At 37.1% G+C, this 21,367-nt stretch overlaps 2 protein-coding genes across 2 annotated transcripts in view; one reads left to right on the plus strand and one right to left on the minus strand.

The window, feature by feature from the left end:
• LOC309492495 (uncharacterized protein) overlaps nucleotides 1-21,367 on the plus strand; it is a 201,847-nt gene that overhangs the window by 160,211 nt on the left and 20,269 nt on the right. The window lies entirely within an intron of this gene.
• Nucleotides 736-3,429, minus strand: LOC309475639 (uncharacterized protein; the record flags this gene model as incomplete). Its single annotated transcript, XM_082138526.1, has 2 exons — nucleotides 736-1,172; nucleotides 2,426-3,429. 2 exons carry the CDS (start codon nucleotides 3,427-3,429, stop codon nucleotides 1,142-1,144), a joined length of 1,035 nt encoding a protein of 344 aa, XP_081994652.1. The 3' UTR covers nucleotides 736-1,141.

Below are 21,367 nucleotides of genomic sequence, written 5' to 3' on the forward strand. Positions count from 1 at the left end.
GTTTAAAGTTCATAGTGATTGTTCTGACTTCGTGAAACCTCATGGTGTGAATGAACTTCAAACTGACTAGTCAAGTCAAGTCATCTTCATTTATATAGCGCTTTTAACAACGTAGATTGTTTCAAAGCAGCTTCACAGAGATAAGCGTATAATTTAAGGTAACAGAGATTGTTTTGGCTTTATAGCAGAGTTAAGTTATTTTCCATCTAAAGTTAGTTTTGATTGATTTGCTTCCGTCGCAACGATCATTTGTTATTAAATTAGGGGCCGCTAAGACGACACCATTCCCTCTACACAGACTTTAAACGCGAACCTGTGAGAAACGCTGATTGCGTTTCTCAATCGTTTCTCAACTAGCGTTTCTCAACTAGAACAAACTCTTTGAAATGTACATATGATAGTGGATATGAAACTGTTAATAATGTAGACAGACAGCAATCTTATTCAATGTCAGTCATGTGTGCAGTGAAATATCATTTATTAGGCATTTAAAAACTCTATTGAGAAAAATGAAAACATGGAAAGCTCAAAAAGCAATCATATCAGGATACTTCATGACTTTCAGAACTAAAATTATTCCTAATTAAAGCAGAATCAGCAGAAAATAAGAAAATGGACAATAACAATGAGATGTTGATAAAATTAGTAAAGAGTTTAATCAATAATTACATGAAGTAATCCGCACCAAACAGTGCCTGAGGATCGAGAATGCAAACCCTGAAATAGGATCAAGCTTCAAGCCCTGAAAAATTAAATAAAAAAAAAGTTCTCTCTGCGCAAACCTCAAAAAACGCAAACCTGTGAAAACGCAGACGGCGTGCACATGTGCTTAGTCCATAGGTATGTTTTTTTTTTTCAATCCACTTTAAGTGTGTAGTCCAGGAGACAAGAATATAATAAACTTTACTATTTCAGCAACAATCTACACTTTACTGAGTTCATTATCATAAAGTACAGGTGTGTCGAGAGACAAGCTTTTCTCTCATCAATATGATCTCCAGATTCAGATATGGATCCAGTAGATCTGGAGAATCCACTTAAGCTTCTTGTTTCTTCTCAACTTTAAGCCTCTTTTGTCCCAGTACAGTGTTTCCTGATGAGCTTTTCCCAGAGCCGGTTCTGCCCATCAGAAGAACCCGGATCATCTGGACTGGAGCCGATCACAGACATCTCTGAAAGAGACAGAAAATATGGAGTATGAATATGTAAAATAAGGCAGACTCAACTGTATTGTATTCTCCGGGATATCATTTGTGAATATCATCACTTCATTATATATTCATCAGCTCAGCAGGGGCGGCTGGCCAATAGAGGGCGCTAGAGCGTTATTTATTTATTTAGCATTATTTATTTTATAAAGGTATTTGTAAAGGTAAAAAATGCACTGGAACTATATCGATTTAAGGGGGCAAATATTATCCCTTACTGAAAAAGGAGTGACTGCAGAAAGTAATACAGAGGTCAACGTTAGGTTAAAGATACAAACAAAGAGGGATTCAAACAAACATCATATAATAAGGTAGAATTTGCAGACTGTGAGCTGAAGAGTAATATTCAGAGAAGGGATGAACTAAAAACATGCTGAAATGCACGAAAACCAGCCATGTATTGGGCATTTCTTGGTTGGCCATCATGTGGTCCCATCATGCCATCTTCATGCTCCTCCTCCACCACCTCTTCATCTTCCTCCCTGTACTCTCATATGTCCTGACTACAGCTTCACACATCCTCAAACTGCTGAGGTGTTGTGGCTGCAGTCTGGACAACAGAAGATGGAGGCTGAGGCCTGGGAGGGTTGTTTGCAGGACTAGGAGATGGAAGATGAAACTGATAGTTCCTCTGAGTATGAAGGACCTGACTCAGGCTCAGGTTGAGTTACCCCTACTCCTCCATGGATGCCAAGTACTGGCCTATTCTTCCTCTTCTGTGAGAAGGGGGGACTCATTGGGCCCAGTACCTGTTTTATTAAATGCTGTCCTCTGCAGTGCCCTTTTCCTTTTAGCAAGTCCTGCCACTTCTTCCTGACCTCCTTCCACACTTGACAAACGGACAGCAACTCTTAAAGGGTAACTCTCGCCAAAACTGAACCTAGGCTCTTTTTGTTAATCTAGCCGAGTCAAACATTCGTGCAAAAGCATAATTAGAATGGAAACTCCACTTTTAAGTTTGACCGTATTTTCATTTTCGGTCAAAATGCCTTTTGAATGGGAGTGAATGGGGCACAACAACGAGAGCATCAAAATCACTATTTTTAAAACACTAAGGCGGCTCAAAACAACATGAAACTACTTGAAGTATCACTAGGGGCTCTACATATGAACTAGAGCATTGACAACATTGTGTGCAAAAAAGTTTGCTAAAAAGAAAGGTTTTGTACGACTTACACAGAAAATAATTTGTTGCTCAGCACATGAAAATAAATTACCGTGATCTCAGACTGTGCTTAAGTGGTTTCTCCACTGCATGGATCTTCATGTGTAAATTCAGGTGAGTTTTAAAGGAGAAACTCTTTCCACACTGATCACACGTGTGCGGCTTCTCTCTGCTGTGGATCCTCTCATGTGTTTTCAGATTTGTTGACACACTGAATCTCTTGTCACAGTGTGAACACTTGTAAGGTTTTTCTCCAGTGTGGATCCTCTCATGTGTTTTCAGATGCGCTGACTGACTGTATATCTTGTCACAGTGTGAACACTTGTAAGGTTTTACTCCAGTGTGGATCCTCTCATGTGTTTTCAGAGATGCTGACTGACTGAATCTCTTGTCACAGTGTGAACACTTGTAAGGTTTTTCTCCAGTGTGAATTCTCTGGTGCAGTTTTAAACAGTTAGCTGTAGTAAAAGTCTTCTCACACTCAAAGCACATGTACTCTCTCACAACAGTGTGAATTTTCTGATGTCTATGTAAAGTTAGCAGCAGTGAAAAACTCTTTCCACACACAGAACATGAATGCGGCTTCTCCTTCATATGAACTCTCAGGTGTGTCTTCAGGTCTGATGACCTAAGAAATGTTTTGCCACATTGATCACATGTGAACGGCTTCTCTCCAGTGTGGATCCTCATGTGACGCTCAAGACTTCCTTTGGTTGTGAAACTTCTTCCACACTGAGTGCAGGTGAAAGATTTCTTGGCTCTTTTCTTTAAAAATATATTTTTTGTCTTTGAGCGACTCAAAGGTTTTCCTCCAGGATGGACATGATGTTCCTCCTCCGTCACTTCACTCAGTTCTTCACTCTCCTCCGTCACTTCACTCAGTTCTTCACTCTCCTCCTTCACTTCACTCAGTTCTTCACTCTCCTCCTCCACTTCACTCAGTTCTTCACTCTCCTCCTTCACTTCACTTGGTTCTTCACTCTCCTCCTTCACTTTACTCGGTTCTTCACTCTCCTCCTTCACTTCACTCGGTTCTTCACTCTCCTTCACTTCCATCAGTTCTTCACTCTCCTCCTTCACTTCACTCAGTTCTTCCCTCTCCTCCTTCACTTCACTCGGTTCTTCACTCTCCTCCTTCACTTCACTCAGTTCTTCACTCTCCTCCTTCACTTCACATGGTTCTTCACTCTCCTCCTTCACTTCACTCGGTTCTTCACTCTCCTTCACTTCCATCAGTTCTTCACTCTCCTCCTTCACTTCACTCAGTTCTTCTCTCTCCTCCTTCACTTCACTCAGTTCTTCACTCTCCTCCTTCACTTCACTCGGTTCTTCACTCTCCTCCTTCACTTCACTCGGTTCTTCACTCTCCTCCTTCACTTTACTCGGTTCTTCACTCTCCTCCTTCACTTCACTCGGTTCTTCACTCTCCTTCACTTCCATCAGTTCTTCACTCTCCTCCTTCACTTCACTCAGTTATTCTCTCTCCTCCTTCACTTCACTCGGTTCTTCCCTCTCCTCCTTCACTTCACTCGGTTCTTCACTCTCCTCCTTCACTTCACTCAGTTCTTCACTCTCCTCCTTCACTTCACATGGTTCTTGACTCTCCTCCTTCACTTCACTCAGTTCTTCACTCTCCTCACTCTCTTCCACCGGGTCTGACATGAAAGAAAAAAAATATTACATTTAATTTTCAGTACATCAAAATAACTCAAAGAGAGGAATATAAAGTGAAAGGACATGAAAGTGAGCCCTGATGTAATAGTAGAAAGTAGACAACTGTTATGAAATATTGTGATAATTTGATGCCTTTTTATAAATTGATTATATGTCCTTGTAACTTTCCATGAATGAGGAAAATTTATCTTTCAATTATTATTTTTAAAACATTATAGGCATGAATCCCATGTTTCTTTAGCAGGAACTGTTCAATATATTTGATCAATGACACAATTATCTAACATGATATTCAAATCAAAAGCCATTTAGGGCTTTATAAGTAAGTAAGTCAGTAGCAATACCTTATAATTAATACGGAACTTTATAGGTAGCCAATGTAGTGATGATAAAATCTGTGTTATATGATCATATTTTCTTGATCTAGTAAGAACTCAAGCGGCGGCATTTTGGACTAACTGTAGCTTATTTATTGAGGATGCAGGACAACCAGCTAATAAAGTAATCTAGTCACGAGTTCATGAATGCATGAACTAACTTTTCTGCATCAGAAACTGATAGCATATTACGTAGCTTAGCAATGTTTCTAAGGTGGAAAAAGGCTGTTTTTGTAACATACGAAATATGATTTTCAAAAGACAGGTTACAATCGAGTATAACACCCAGGTCTTTTACTGTAGAGGATAAGGTAACAGGACATCCTACGATGTCAAAGTTGTATTGTGAGAGGTTCTGTGGGCGGTTTTTTGAACCGATAAGTATTACCTCTGTCTTGTCTGGATTTAATAAAAGAAAATTACGCATCATCCAATCTTTTATATCTTTAACACACTCTGTCAATTTGGATAATTTAGCGTTTTCATCTGGCCGTGATGAAATATATATTTGAGTGTCATCAGCAACAATGGAAACTAATTCCATGTTTCCTTATAATATTTCCAAGTGGCATCATATATATTGAGAATAATAGAGGGCCTAACACAGATCCCTGTGGCACTCCATAGTTTACTGGAGTTATGATCGATTTTTCTCCATTTAAATAGACAAAATGGTAGCGGTCAGATAAGTATGATATTAACCAACTTAAAGCTTGTCCTTGAACAACAGTATAATTTTGAAGTCGATCTAAGAGTATTGTGTGATCTATAGTATCAAACGCAGCACTTAGATCAAGTAAAACTAGTATTGAGATACAGCCTTGGTCAGAAGCTAAAAGTAAATCATTTGTGATTTTAACCAGCACAGTTTCAGTGCTATGATGCGGCCTGAATCCTGACTGAAACTTTTCATATATAACATTTTCTTGCAAGAAAGAGCCCAGTTGAGTGGACACAACCTTTTCTAGTATTTTAGACATAAATGGAAGATTTGAAATGGGTCTATAATTTGCTAGATTATTATGATCTAATTGTGGTTTCTTAATGAGAGGTTGTATAACTGCCAGTTTAAATGTTCTTGGAACATGACCTAAAGATAAAGACGAGTTAATAATATTGAGGAGAGGATCTTCCACTACAGGTAACACTTTTTTCAGTAGTTTAGTTGGTATAGGATCTAATAAACATGTTGTTGTTTTAGATGAAGTGATAAGTTTATTTAACTCTTTTTGTTCTATAGTTGTAAAGCACTGTAATTGTTCTTGCGGGGTGATAATTGAAGCTGAATTATAAGGCGCGATTGAGGATTGAACGTTTACAATTGTGGTTCTGATGTTTTCTATTTTCTCAGTGAAGAAGTTCATGAAATCATTACTACTAAACTGTAACGGGATATTTTGTTCGGGTGACGTCTGTTTATTTGTTAGTCTAGCCACGGTGTTAAATAAAAACCTAGGATTGTTTTGGTTATTTTCTATTAGTTTGCGGAGGTGCTCAGCCCTTTTAGGGCCTTTTTATAACGTGACATACTGTCTTCCCACGCGATTCTAAAGACCTCTTGTTTCCATTTACGCTCTAAATTACGGGTTTCTCTCTTTAGAACATGCGTAGTATTATTGTACCATGGTGCTTTAATTTTCTCTCTGACCTTTTTTAATTTAATGGGTGCAACAACATCCAATGTTCTAGAGAGAATGGTGCTCATAGTGCTAGTTAGTTCTTCTAGTTCATCTGTTTGTTTGGGTTCAGGCAGCAGCTGAGACAGATTAGATAAGCAATTTGAGAAATTATCTATGGTGGATGGAAGGATTGTTCTGCCTGGTCGATAACGCGGCGCAGCATGACATATTACAGCAGTATGTAACATGCAAGTTACCAAGTAATGGTCAGTGACATCATCACTTTGTGGAATGATATCTATATCGGTTGGATCGGTTCCATATGATATAATTAAATCGAGTGTGTGATTAAGACGATGAGTTGGTCCGGTGACGTTTTGCTTGACCCCAAAGGAATTTAATAAATCTATAAACGCAGCCCCTAACGCATCATTTGAATTATCTACGTGTATGTTAAAATCTCCAACAATTAATGCTTTATCTACATTGACCAATAGATCTGAGAGAAAATCTGCAAACTCTTTTAGGAAATTAGCGTAAGGCCCAGGCGGTCTATATACGGTAGCCAAGGCTAGAGATAATATGGATTTTTTTCTAACATCTAAGAGCGTAACATTTAGTACAAATACTTCAAACGAAATAAACTTATAACCCGTTTTCTGAGTAACATTGAGAATATCTCTATAGATTGTTGCAACACCGCCGCCACGACCAATCAGACGGGGCTCGTGCTTATAGGAGTATCTTGATGGAGTAGACTCATTTAGACCGAAATAATCATTTGGTTTAAGCCAGGTTTCAGTAAGGCAAAGTACATTGAAGCTATTATCTGTGACTATTTCATTTACAATTACTGCCTTAGGTGTGAGTGATCTAATGTTTAGAAGACCTAGCTTTAAAAAATGTTTTTGTTTACTAATAGCAACATTTTCTCTTTTAATAACAATTAGATTTTTCCTAGATCCTGCAGTAGAATTATTATTTGATCTCACTAAACGAGGAATAGACACGGTTTCTATGCAATGTTCTACACTAGTATTTATATTATTTAAATTGGTGCAGGAGAGACTATGATTTGGACTTTTGGTTACTAGTCATTTAATGGTATTTAACATTTTGGAGATGTTATTCGATAGAAGATCCACTCCGAATCTGCTTGGGTGTAAGCCATCGGCACGGAAAAGCCTAGGACACTCCCAAAACAGATTCCAATTATTTACAAAGAGCAATTTCTGCTCATTGCACCATGACATTAACCATTCATTTAGCGCGAATAGTCTACTAAACTTTTCATGTCCTAGTCGGTACGTGGGAAGCGGTCCTGACACAATGATCGTTGTTTCAGGCGATGTGCTGCGTACCGTATCGATCAGATTCCTGAAGTCTTTCTTCAGAATCTCCGTCTGGCGCAGCCTGATGTCGTTCACTCCCGCGTGCAGGACCACAGGTCCGACGTGCTCGTCATCGTTCAGAATCTCGGGAACGCGAGCAGCGATTTCAGAAACACGAGCACGAGGAAAGCAGTGACTGTGCACCTTACTTTTACCTAATGTAGCGTGTACGTGCCGAACGATGGAATCGCTGATGATCACAGCATCGCGCTCGGTTTCGCAAAGAGGGGAGAAGCGGTTTTGTGTGGATAACTCGAAAACCGGGAGGGGCGGAGAGAGTCTTGGTCTAAACCTGACTCGCGTCTTCCGCTGCGGTACCATCCAGGCTTTGTGGTGGCATGTTGGAGCTGGAATGAACGAGACCATGGCTGATCGCGACCTCTGCGCTCGGGACTGATGCTGAGTAACGCACGGAGTAGACGAGGTCGGAGTCAGCGGGTTAGTAACGTTAATCACTGATTTGTGTGCATCGGCGCGTGATGTTTCAAGAGCTAACCGCCGGTCTATCAGCTCGGCTTGTCTCACTAAAAAGTCGTGGATCTGTTTCTCAACAGCTTCCAGCTCAGACTGCAACGTGTGCAGCTCAAATGTATCTTCACCTGCACCAAGAGGTAGACTACTTACATCTGATATACTCGCCATGTTTGTTTGTAAGTGAGTGTGGAGAAGACGCGTTCAGCCGTGATCCACGGACGTAACCTATAAGAGTATCCAGCGTTGGATCACTAAAAGGCTTGAGACGCGTCTGCTCAACAGTCCGCGTTGTAGGCTAACTATGAGGTTTGAGCAGTAGTGCTTCTCAGTGAGGAAAAGTAAAAAATGTTCGTTGTAAGTGAGTTTAAAGGGAAAAGTCAAGAATTATAAATCAAATCGATAGAGCTCCAAAGACAACAACGCGTTCAGACGCGACGGATGCGCATTCGAATTCCGGAAGTTTATTAACATTAAAATATACAACACTGCCATATTTTGACACCAACTTTGAGATTGATATTTATTTGACTAAAATATTTTAATTATTAATGGCCGTTCACAGTAGACTTTTCCTTGCACTGACTTCCATTCATGCGCATGTGAAAGTGGGACACCAGAAACACAAGCTCAAGTGAATTACCCTGTGAGAAATAGCACAAGCTTTTAGCATTCAAGTGGAGAGGATTGCTTATTTTTACATTTTGAATTATTATTATTTGTTATTTGTTAAATTTATTGATGTCATTTCACGACCGTTGCAGCGTCTGTAGAAACTTCACAAGCTCAAAGTGTAGAGTGGCCATAACTTTAACTGGCTTTAAATTAACTATTTTATTATCTTTATCTGTGTCCTACATGTTTCACTCAACCCTGTTACTCCTGACATGATTTTCCTCCTTTTGAAAACTGTGACACACAGGAAGTGACATCCTCTGGGCTCTTTCTACTGCATGCTGGGAAGACAAGAAAATATTAGGCTTGTTTGAGATTAGCAAAATCTGCGCAGAACCGATCATCATGATGAAGCGTGTCTGAAACTCTCTTAGAGCGCAAGGCAGATTCTGCAGTCGAGCGCAGTTGCTCTCCACCGACTGCGCTGATCAAAAGCACGATGGGAAACGACTTGCTGACGACACAGCTTAATGCTCATTGGTTTAAACAACCGTGATGTATTGTTCTCTGTATAAATGTTTGAATTCAAAACTCTGATATCGTGTTTTTATGTGTATACATTATGTGTGAGTATTCCCAAACTCTCTGACAGTAATCTCTATGGGTTATTTGATTGTTGTCATATTTATATATATAAAAAAATATATAGCCTATAAAACATGTCTGTAATTAAAGTAAAAATTAATGATAAACACGTCTTTGGGATATGTAATAAAATAACAAGTACTTTCGGTGTCTTGTTTATTATATTTATTTTCATATAAAAGCAACAGAACTTAAATTAGCAACACTGTGCACGAGCATGAATCCTGTGAATCCCGCGATATCCATCTCTGATCTCACAGGTGTCAGATCCACTGCGAGAAGAGAGAACTGTCCAGCTTGCCTGCGCTTTTCTCACTCCTCCTCTCACTGCAGCCGCATACTCTCGCATACATTTCAGGCGAGGCAAGGCGCATCTCAAACAAGCCTATTCTCAATCCATTGTCTCAGTTTTTACACAAACTTGAAGAAAAAGATTGACTGTATTCATCAACCCTGTCACCAAAGTTACTGTAAGAAGAATCTCTATAACTATGAATAACTTGTATGATATTTAACAAATACAACTTTATCAGTAACTTGGTGTTTACTGACTATTCCTAAAAATATATATTTTGTAAACTATGTTGAAAATGACTAATCTTCTGGTAATGATGCTGAAGAACATTCATGTTAGAAACATTCAAGCACTTCATCACATTTAGATAAACAGTTAAACTATGAAACGGTACAGAATGTTCTGGGTTTTTCTTCAACAAATGGTCAGTAAAGGGAGGTTTGAGACATTTTTATATTGATTGTCAACATCAGATCAAGCTAAATACTATTTTAACTGTTTTATTTTACATTTATTTTATATCTGGTTCCCAAGTAGCAACAACATTCTGCAGGGTTCTGGATCACTCATGTTCTCACTGTCCTCTTTAATAAACTCAGTCTTTGCAGATTTCAGCTCTTCCTGATGCTCTGATGCTCGTCTTCACTTGTGGCTGATGGGAATTTACAGCATTTATTGGAGAATTACTGTGGGAGGAGCTTCACTGATGATGTGATAACAGTGGGAGGAGCTTCACTGATGATGTGAATGTAGTGGGAGGAGCTGATCTGCCAAAATCAAAAATATAAATCACTGAGTTTGTTTTTATAATAAATGACACTTCTAAGCATTCATGCCTGTCTATCTATTCATCGTACAGTAACTGATGCCAATTCATTAATTATTTGTATTGCTAATCCTAACATTATTCTGCTTCTTTATTAAAATACCGGCATCTAGAAATATAGAAAATAATATTAATAATTTTAATTCTTTCAAATATAAATAATGGTAAGAAAAACTGTTAAAATCATAAAAACAGCAATAAAAGGTACACAAAGTAGCCAACAAATCCCCTCAGTCTGCTGACACCAATGAAATTAGCTTTAAGTGTCAATTTACAGGAGATCTGAAGACATCAGCATAATAAATGAGGTGAAAACAGGAACTATTGTCATGAAATAAAGAGTGTTTTCAGCAGATCTGTTAATATTGATGAGCCTCAGACTATCAACACTCATTCAACAAGCCATTCAGGATCATCAGCAGATCATCTCACTTTATTCTGAGTGTTTGCTGTTAGAAACACATTATTTGAGTCAGGATACATGACAAAAGCCTGTAAAACTGCTCTACTGAATGAAAATACTGTAATTTCTCACAGTATGACATGGATAAAACATCAATCACTATGACACTCATCTCCATCAACCACTACAGAGAAGTAATTACAGCAGCATAATATGTCAACATTAATCTAAATATACAGGGTGGGCCATTTATATGGATACACCGCAACAACATGGGAATGGCTGGTGACACCAAAGTCCCGTTTGTGGCACACCAGTACATGTGAGGGGGCAAACTCCTCAAGATGGGTGGTGACCATGACATATACTAATGTGCCACAAACAGGACCTCAATATCACCAACCACTCCCATGCCACCACGGTGTATCCATATAAATGGCCCACCCTGTAGTTTGATTGTATGATAACATTAATCACTATAAGTAGTTAGATCGTTAAAGGGGGGGGGGGGGGGGGGGATGGGACGGCCTACGGACTCGTAGACTCAGCGAGCACGCGCAATTCAAGTTCACGAGACCGAAAGTCCGCATGAAGTGCGCCATTTGGGACAGGGCCATTTTCGATCAACGCGCCAGCAGCTGAGCACTTCCCTTACGCGTAACGTAACGCAACCCTCCCGCCCCCACTCCCCCATCCATCCAGAAATGGTCGACAAAAATCATAAATTCAATCTAATAATCAAATTGACAAGTAATTAAACGTGTGGTTGAGGGGGCGCCCTATGATGATCATGTTTAATAAACATGTTTTTTTTTCGCATTTCGTTGTAATTCTATGATTAATGGGAAGTAGGTCTAAGGGCGACACTAGAGTGCGTCTGCGCCCCCAACACATTTGTCGCCCTAGGCAACCGCCTAGTTCGCCTATAGCAATCGCCGGCCCTGGACCCTATTATCACTTCCCTTGACCTACTATTTTCAACCCACTCAAGGGCTAAGAGGATGGCCAGCATTTCTCCTGTAAACACTGACAATTTATCATTTACTCTCTTATGAATTCAATTCAAATTTATTTGTATAGCGCTTTTCACAATACATATTGTTTCAAAGCAGCTTTACAGAAAGTACATAGAAAAATACAGTTAGTTAAACATGCATTAATTTAGGGCATAAATGTACATAGAAAAATACATAGAAATATACATAGAAAAATACAGTTAGTTAAACATGCATTAATTTAGGGCATAAACAAAGTACATAGAAAAATACAGTTAGTTAAACATGCATTAATTTAGGGCATAAATGTACATAGAAAAATACATAGAAATATACATAGAAAAATACAGTTAGTTAAACATGCATTAATTTAGGGCATAAACAAAGTACATAGAAAAATACAGTTAGTTAAACATGCATTAATTTAGGGCATAAATGTGCATAGAAAAATACATAGAAATGTACATAGAAAAATACAGTTAGTTAAACATGCATTAATTTAGGGCATAAACAAAGTACATAGAAAAATACAGTTAGTTAAACATGCATTAATTTAGGGCATAAACAAAGTACATAGAAAAATACAGTTAGTTAAACATGCATTAATTTAGGGCATAAACATATCGCCAGCGTCGAGTTGTCTCTTATCAGGCGTCGAGTCGTCTCCTCACGGGCTTCGAGTCGTCTCTGCACGGGTGTTGGGGCATCTGTAGTTTCCATGAGAGGCTGGATACAAACTGGAGCTGACAATCTGTATTTACCTCGGGACTAGCGTCCCGAGATAACAACAGAAAAGCAGATGGGAAATAATTAGCGTAGCTGCTGTTCATAACAATAATGCATTCAATCTGATTCAACTGTAGTATAAAAGGTAAGTATTATGTGAATGCTTGGCTAAAGAGATGCGTCTTTAATCTAGTTTTAAACTGGTACAGCGAGTCTGAGCCTCGAACAATATCAGGAAGGCCATTCCACAGTTTAGGAGCTAAATGTGAAAATGCCCTCCCTCCTTTAGTTTATTTTTTTTATTTATTTATTTTTTTTATTTATTTATTTATATTTGCACAGAAAAAAAAAAAAACAATAATAATAATAATAACAAAACATAAAATATATAAACAAAATAAGACAAATATTATCAATTTAATGATGTGCAGGAAGAGGCAAAAAAAACCAACTGGGCTTATTTAACGCCACCACCTATAGACATAATTACAATAAAATCAAAACAAAAAAACATAAAAAACAAAAACATTATACTACATAAAAGTAACAACAAACTAGTGAAATACATATATCCATAACACACACACAAAACACACATGCACATACATGTATACATACACATAACATCAACAAATTTTTATGACAATTACAGTAATAAAAATAATAAACAAAAAATATGATCAAAACATAAAAATAAAATAATTTCTATATTAAAAATTTAGAACAGCAGTTAAATGGGCTTTTAAATATCTTTTGTAACATTTTAATGAGGAGGAGTTTATTGCTAAGTGGGAAAAAGTGTTCCATAATTTGGTACCCCTAAATCTGATAGTAAATTGACCTCTGCACGTAAGAAACTTTGGAAGATGAAGATCTAAGGATTGACGAGTTGAATAAGAGTGAACCTGTGAGTTAAATTTAAAATAAGTCTTAAAGTGTTCTGGGAAATTTTCATAATTAGAATATACCTTATAAATGAAAACACATATTTGAGTGATATTAATACCATACACAGTAAGTATCTGAAGATTCTGAAACAGAGGCACAGATGAAGAATGTGACTCAGATCGGGTTGCAATCCTAACAAAACGTTTCTGAAGAACCAAAATTCTATGAAGTGTAGAAGGAAAAGTGCTTGCCCAAACTATATTACAATATGAAAGATATGGATAAATTAAACTGTAATAGAGTGTAAGAAGACAATTTGTAGTAATAAGATTGCTAATCCTCCTAATTATACCAATAGATTTATTTATTTTCTTGCTAACCCAGTCAATTTGTGTCTTCCAATTCAAGTTCTCATCAACAAAAATTCCGAGGAATCTTGTTGTTGAAACTTGGGATATCTCCACAGTCTCCATTGTGACTTTTGAGAGGTCCTTAGAATATGATTTTTTTCCACTAAAAATTATATAATTAGATTTTTTTGTATTCAATGATAACTTATTTAATCTGAACCATGTAGCATATGCAGTTAAACCAGTATTTACATTTTTAATCAGAAAATTAAAATTTGAATGAGAATAAACTAAAGTTGTGTCATCTGCAAACATTATTGGAAAAAGAATATTTGACACATTTGACAAATCATTAATATAAATAAGAAATAATAATGGTCCAAGAATGGACCCCTGTGGGACTCCACAAAGTAGTCTGGCTTTGTTGGAATAGCATCCCTTAATACAAACAAACTGTTGTCTGTTTGAAATATAGTTTTTTAACCATTCAAGCGTAACATCATGAAAACCATATTTTTTCAATTTTTTCAATAGAATATGATGGTTGACTGTATCAAAAGCTTTTGAGAAGTCAACGAATATACTACAGGTAAATTCATTATTTTCTAATGCAGAGGAAACTTTGTCAATCAAATGAAGCAAGGCCATAGATGATGAATGACTTTTCCTAAAGCCATACTGATGTTTATAAAGAATTAAATTAGAATCAAGATGGAATAAGATCCTTTTATATATAACTTTTTCTAATATTTTTGAAAAACAAGGCAATATGGATATGGGTCTATAATTATTGAAGCAACAAGGGTCATCTGTTTTAAACAGAGGAATAACTTTGGCAACTTTTAAATCCTCTGGTACAACTCCTGTTTTCAGAGAAAGTGAAAAAATGAAAACCAGTGGCTGCAAAATAAACTGCTTGATCTGTTTGACAAGGAATGAAGAAATGTTATCATGACCGGTTGAAGATGTTTTCAATTCATCAATAATATCACTTATTTCTTGAACATCTGGAGGGTGAAAAAAAGAAATAGGAGGATAATTCCTTATAATAAAATCTAGTGGATTACCATTACAAGCAGGAACTTTACTGGCTAATTCATGTCCAATGTTAACAAAAAAATTATTAATTTTTTGAGCTATATCAAATGAGTTATTAAAAGAATTATCACCTTCATAAAAAACTGAAGGTAATTCTGAATGAGTCTTATCTCTATGCAGCAACTGATTTATAACTTTCCATGTGGTTTTAGTATCATTTGAACACCTCTTAAATTTTTCACAGAAATATTTCTTTTTTAACGATCTAATGTAATAAGTATATTTATTTCTACAAGATGTATAAGCACCATGGGTAAGGGGTGTAGGATTTGAAATATATTTTTTGTACAATTTATTCTTTTTCCTCAGCAACTTCAACAAGTCAACTGTAAACCAAGGCTTACTAAAGGCCTGACTATATTTCCTAGTAGAGCTAATAATTGGAAAACATTCATTGAAACTACCGCTAATAATTTTCATAAAATTTTGATATGCAAAATGAGCATTTTTTTCTTTGTAAAGATCATTCCAGGAAGTACTGGCAAGCATATCTTTAAATTTAGAAACATTTAGCTTGCTCATAATTCTTTTAAGCATCTTTTTCTTTTTTTGTTTAGTTGTATTAAACTTGATTAGCGAAAATTGGAATATAGGGAAATGATCAGACAGATCTAAATACAAGACTCCAGATTTCATTCCTTCACTCAAATTATTTGTTAAGATGTTATCAATCAAAGTTGCTGAATTCTCCTTTACTCGAGTAGGTTTATGAATAAGAGGGAAAAAATAACTAGAATAAAGTATATTTAGAAAATCTGCAGTAAATGTATCTGGATTATTTTTTTAAAGATTTATATTAAAATCACCTAAGATGTAACAAAGTTTATCTTCCTTGTTAATCAGATCAAGAGAACTGGATAAACATTCATTAAAATCTTTGACAACAGAATCTGGTGAACGATAGACGACACCAACTATGACATTTTTTCCACCAAAAACACCAGAGAGCTCCACAAAAACAGATTCTACTGAATTCAGTGATAGATCATCCCTAACTTTAAATTCATAGTTGTCTAAAAAAAATAAAGATACTCCACCTCCCGATCTATTTTCTCTTACATAATGAACTGAATTGTAATTTGATCATTTAAATATTTCTCTAGAGTCTTCTGTAAGCCATGTTTCAGATAAAGCAATAACAGAAAAATTATGTTTAAGTAAAGATAAATAATGAATAAATTTGTCATAGTTACAAGGAAGACTTCTTATATTCAAGTGGAAAGTGGAGAATATATTAGAAGGCATGGAAACATATAAGTCATTAAACTGAGTTTCATTATAAAATCTGCAAAGGTTTGTGGTATCAAATGATGAAAAAAAATGTAAATCTGGGTCAACATCAAAATTATAAGCATCAATTAAAGAGAAATAAAAAATATTAAAATCAGAATCAGATGTATTGTAGTAGTCCATAGAGTGTTATTTACTGTAAAAAAAATAAATAATAAAAACACAAATTTGTATAAAGAAAACACAGTAGGCAACTATTGAACCAACCTCTAAATGTTGGTCCTCCTTTGTTGAGGAGGATTTTGTGTTGGTGGATGGACAATAAGTTTGTCATATCTCAAATATGCAATGTCACCTCTCTCTCGAGCCGCCTTCATTGCTGGGAGTAGATCTTTCCTTCTTTGACGGACGATTTCAGAGAAGTCCTCATTGATGAAAATGCCTGAGCCCTTCAAGTTTTTTGCTCTGTCCAGAACAGCCAGTTTGTCCTTAAGCCGCAGAAATCTGACCACAATAGGTCTGGGCTTTTCTGAAGGTGTCACTGGCTTCCCAGTTCTATGAGCCCAGTCAAGCTCTATTTTCAAATGATCCAACTGTAACTTTTCACTGAATAATTCTTCAGAATCAGACACTTTTTCTCTCACAGACTCTTTAATGCCGTCCACAACAATATTATTCCGTCTTGACTGGCCCTCCAGATAGTCAGCCTTCTCTGTGATAGAATTGAAACTTTTACAGATTGTGTCCAGATCTGACCTGGTTTCTCTGCAGATCTTTGACCAGGTGCCACAAGAGATTTTAAAGTCATCAAATTCTTTTTGAGTCATTTCCAGACTCACCTTGAAGTCATAAACTTGCTTTGACAGATCATCAATCCTCTTATTAGAAGAGTCAACTATGATCTGTACACAAGATTTGAAATTTTTTTCTTGCTGTTCAAGCAAAGTTCTGTAGAAGTCCTTCTGCTGATCCAATAACTCACGCACTTGAGCCATGGTAACATAATCCTCTGTGGTGTGGTTAGAGGCTTTTGGTGGCATTGTTTGATGACCAAGGCCCACTATGTCACGGTAGATGTATTCTCTGTTCCTTCTAGTCTCGTGTTTATGTTGTTGTGTGAGCGCGTGTGTTGTGGGCGTGAGTGTATGACATCACTTGATCCGCTCCAGCTGATCATCATCACATCACCAGCTGCAAGCAATATCATGACTCCTTAAATACTTACCGTTGTTCTATCATCCTTGTCAGATCGTTGTTGATGTCGTTCGTGTTGGTGTTCCGGTGTCCAGTTCCTGCCTTGTGTTCCTGTTCCAAGTCTTCGTTGTGGATTCACCCGTTGTCTCACCGTCACCTTCACTGCACTTCTTCACGGATCCTGACCATCGAAGTCCCTGCGTCACTCTTCACATCAGCTTGCACTGTTGCACTGTTGGACTGTTGGACTGTTGTTCTCTCTCTCAATAAATCACTCGCAATTGCTTCCTGTCTCGTATCCAGTCATTATGACACACTAGGCCCGAGGATTCAGCAGTAGTGTCCCAGAAACTTCACAAAATACAAACAACAGCCACAATTTTGCTTGAAGATGTTTGATTAAACTTTTCTTACTTCAAACAGCAGCTAATATTTTGAGATTTAAGAGGGATTCCTCCGATTTTTTATGGATCAGAAAACCAGCAGTAAGATCAGAAAAACACAGCTTGAAGTTCTGGCATGAAAAACCGCAGTCTCAGTTGACAGGGTTTCAAGCGTTTTTTTTTTTTTTACAGCGCAGAAACTGTAAAAAAGTAAACCTCGCGTTTTGTTTGTTCTTTCAAGAGAGTGGACTTAGATATCCTAGGTATGACCAGAAGCCTTGAATTTAGTAATCTTAAAGAGCGCGATGGATTGTAGGGCGATAGAAGTTCCGTTAAATACCCAGGAGCTAAACCATTTAGGGCTTTATAGGTCATTAGTAATACTTTGTAATTGATACGGAACTTTATAGGTAGCCAATGTAGTGATGATAAAATCTGTGTTATATGATCATATTTCTTTGACCTAGTAAGAACTCTAGCAGCTGCATTTTGGACTAACTGTAGCTTGTTTATTGAGGATGCAGGACAACCAGCTAATAAAGCATTACAGTAATCTAGTCTCGAGGTCATGAATGCATGAACTAACTTTTCTGCATCAGAAACTGATAGCATATTACGTAGCTTAGCAATGTTTCTAAGGTGGAAAAAGGCTGTTCTTCTAACATATGAAATATGATTTTAGAAAGACTGGTTGCGGTCTAATATAACACCCAGGTCTTTTACTGTAGTGGATAAAGTAACAGGACATTCTTCTAAAGTAAAGTTGTATTGTAAGAGGTGGGCAGTTTTTTTTACCAATAAGTAATACCTCCGTTTTATCTGAATTTATTAGCAGAAAATTACATGTCATCCAGTATTTTATATCTTTAACACACTCTGTCAATTTAGATCATTTATTTTTTTCATCTGGTCGTGATGAAATATATAATTGAGTGTCATCAGCATAACAGTGGAAATTAATTCCATGTTTCCTTATAATATTTCCAAGAGGCATCATATATATTGAGAATAATAGAGGACCCAACACAGATCCCTGCAGCACTCCATAGTTTACTGACGTTATCTTCGATTTTTCCCCATTTAAATAGACAAAATGGTAGCGGTCTGATAAGTACGATCTAAACCAGCTTAATGCTTGTCCTTGAACACCAGTGTAGTTTTGTAGCCTATCTAAGAGTATTGTATGATCAATAGTGTCGAAAGCAGCACTAAGATCGAGTAAAACTAGTATTGAGATACAGCCTTGGTCAGAAGCTAGAAGTAAATCATTTGTGATTTTAACGAGCGCAGTTTCTGTGCTATGATGCGGTCTGAATCCTGACTGAAACTTTTCATAGATGTCATTTTCTTGCAAGAAAGAGACCAGTTGAGTGGACACAACTTTTTCTAGTATTTTAGACATAAAAGGTAGATTTGAAATGGGTCTGTAATTTGCTAGATTATTATGATCTAATTGCGGTTTCTTAATAAGTGGTTTTATAACTGCCAACTTGAATATTCTTGGAACATGACTTAAAGATAAAGACGAGTTAATAATATTGAGAAGAGGATCTTCCACTACAGATAACACTTCTTTCAGTAGTTGAGTTGGTATTGGACATTGGATATCTTATTAAACATAACATTCATTTCTGGTATAATGAACGCAGCTCCTACTCTACTATCTTTTGTTTTTGATGCATCTGTATATATCTTAGTAAACATAGAATACTTCTCCTCTAGGTATCTACTAACCTGACTCCTATCAATATTATTCTCTTTTTTCCACTCTAAAATGCAAATACAAATCTACTTATAACTCCCCATTTGCCCTGTGATAGGCTACAATTTATCTCTATAAATACTATTTTCTCAACTCTGTGCATATATTTTTACTTAGATCAATTGACATGATGCTGATAATGACGACATTGTGTGTAAGTAACTTTTTTACTATTCTGGCCTAGTAGTGGTGTAAATATACCTCGTTTCTATTTTGCATTAAAAATAGGCTTGTTTGAGATGAGCAAAATCTGCGCAGAATCGATCACCGGTGATCAGCGCGAGATGCATGCCGGTTAGAAATGTGTCCGAGTGCGGTCCGCCTTGCTCTGATGTCATGCTGACGTATGTCAAAAATCTCTCGCGAGTGCAAGGCGGCCGTGTCGGATTCTGCAGTCGAGCGCAGTTGCTCTCCACTGACTGCGCTGATCAAAAGCATGATCGGAAACGACTTGCTGACGACACAGCTTAATGTTCATTGGTTTAAACAACCGTGATGTATTGTTCTCTTTTAAAATGTTTGATTTTAAAATTCTGATATCATGTTTTATGTGTATACGTTATGTGTGAATATTCCCAAACTATCTAACAGTGCAATCATTATGGTTTATGCAATGTAATTTTTATACAAAAAAAAAAAACACATGTCTGTATTAAAGAAAAAAAGACTGATAAACATGTATTTGGAATGGAATTAAATAAGTAGGCTACTTTGGGTGTCTTGTTCATTATATTAATTTTCATATAAAAGCAACAGAACTTAAATTCCATCCAATTTATTAGCAACACTGGGCACGAGTGTGAATCCGGTGAATCCCGCGATATCCGTCTTTGATCTCGCAGGTGTAAGATCCACTGCGAGAAGAGAGAACTGTCCGTCTTGCCTGCGCTTTTCTCACTCCTCCTCTCACTGCAGCCGCATACTCTCGCCTACATTTCAGGCGAGGCAAGGCGCATCTCAAACAAGCCTAATGTTTGTGGCCCCTTTAAGAAATCCTTCTCTTCTCGCGATACTATTCACTTGTGCTGGTTTGTGCACAAACTGGTTTCCAGTTTGTGCGCGCGACCAGAGACGCCATTTTTCACTGTTCAGGAGAGCTCCATGTGGTGCGTGCATCGATCGGATTCTGTGTTATATGTTCTTCTTTCTTGGTAAATATTACTCCAATATCTTTAATATGCACAAATAAGTTGTGAAGTTAAAAGAACATTTGATGTGTAAATTTTTTTTTATAGATTTATTTGGAGCGCATGTGTGACGAGTGAACCTCGTGGTGATCGGTAAAGGATTGGGTATGTACGGTTTATGGGGTAAATTACTGATGGCATGTTTATTTGATAAATCTGTTAATGAGTTTAATCTATATTCTGTGATTATACAGTATAACTGTATGGTTTAATGTATATTTCTGGTTCTGAATGATTAATGAAACGTGGCTTTGTTGAAGTGCTTTTATTTCTCTTGTAACTTAGGCCTAACGTTACCTCAGCCACTGCCGTATTCCAGTTTGTGTTATCGTATTCAATTGTAACATATTTTGGTTTGGAGAAATCGATTTAAATCTGACCTGTTTTAGTGCATTACACTGTATTTCAGTTTGAATTAAAGGGGGGTGAAACACTCAGTTCCAGTCAAACTCCTGTTAATCTTGAGTACCTATAGAGTAGTATTGCATCCTTCATATCTCCAAAAAGTCTTTAGTTTTATTATATTTATAAAAGACAGATAGGCTGTACCGAGTTTTTCCGGGGAAAAAACCGGCGGCTGGAGGCGTGCCGTGTGGGCAGTGTGCTATAGCTGTGCTAACCGAGCTAACCGAGCTAACAACACAGAGATACATTTATGAAGCAGTTTCTTACTCACCATCTGCGACAGCGAACCTTTATCATTGCGACTGCTCGATCCTTAAGCCTTAGACGATCTGCAAATCCGTCGATCTGGGCTTTGTTTATAAAACAAACATCTCGAAATGCAGGGAACAAACAGTCTTAAGTTACACAGCTCCGTTAATGCTCTGAAAAAACAAACTCCATCCACTGGTCCACTTAACGC

Source organism: Leuciscus leuciscus, assembly GCF_965113295.1.
Source record: "Leuciscus leuciscus genome assembly, chromosome: 1".
Lineage (NCBI taxonomy): Eukaryota > Metazoa > Chordata > Actinopteri > Cypriniformes > Leuciscidae > Leuciscus > Leuciscus leuciscus.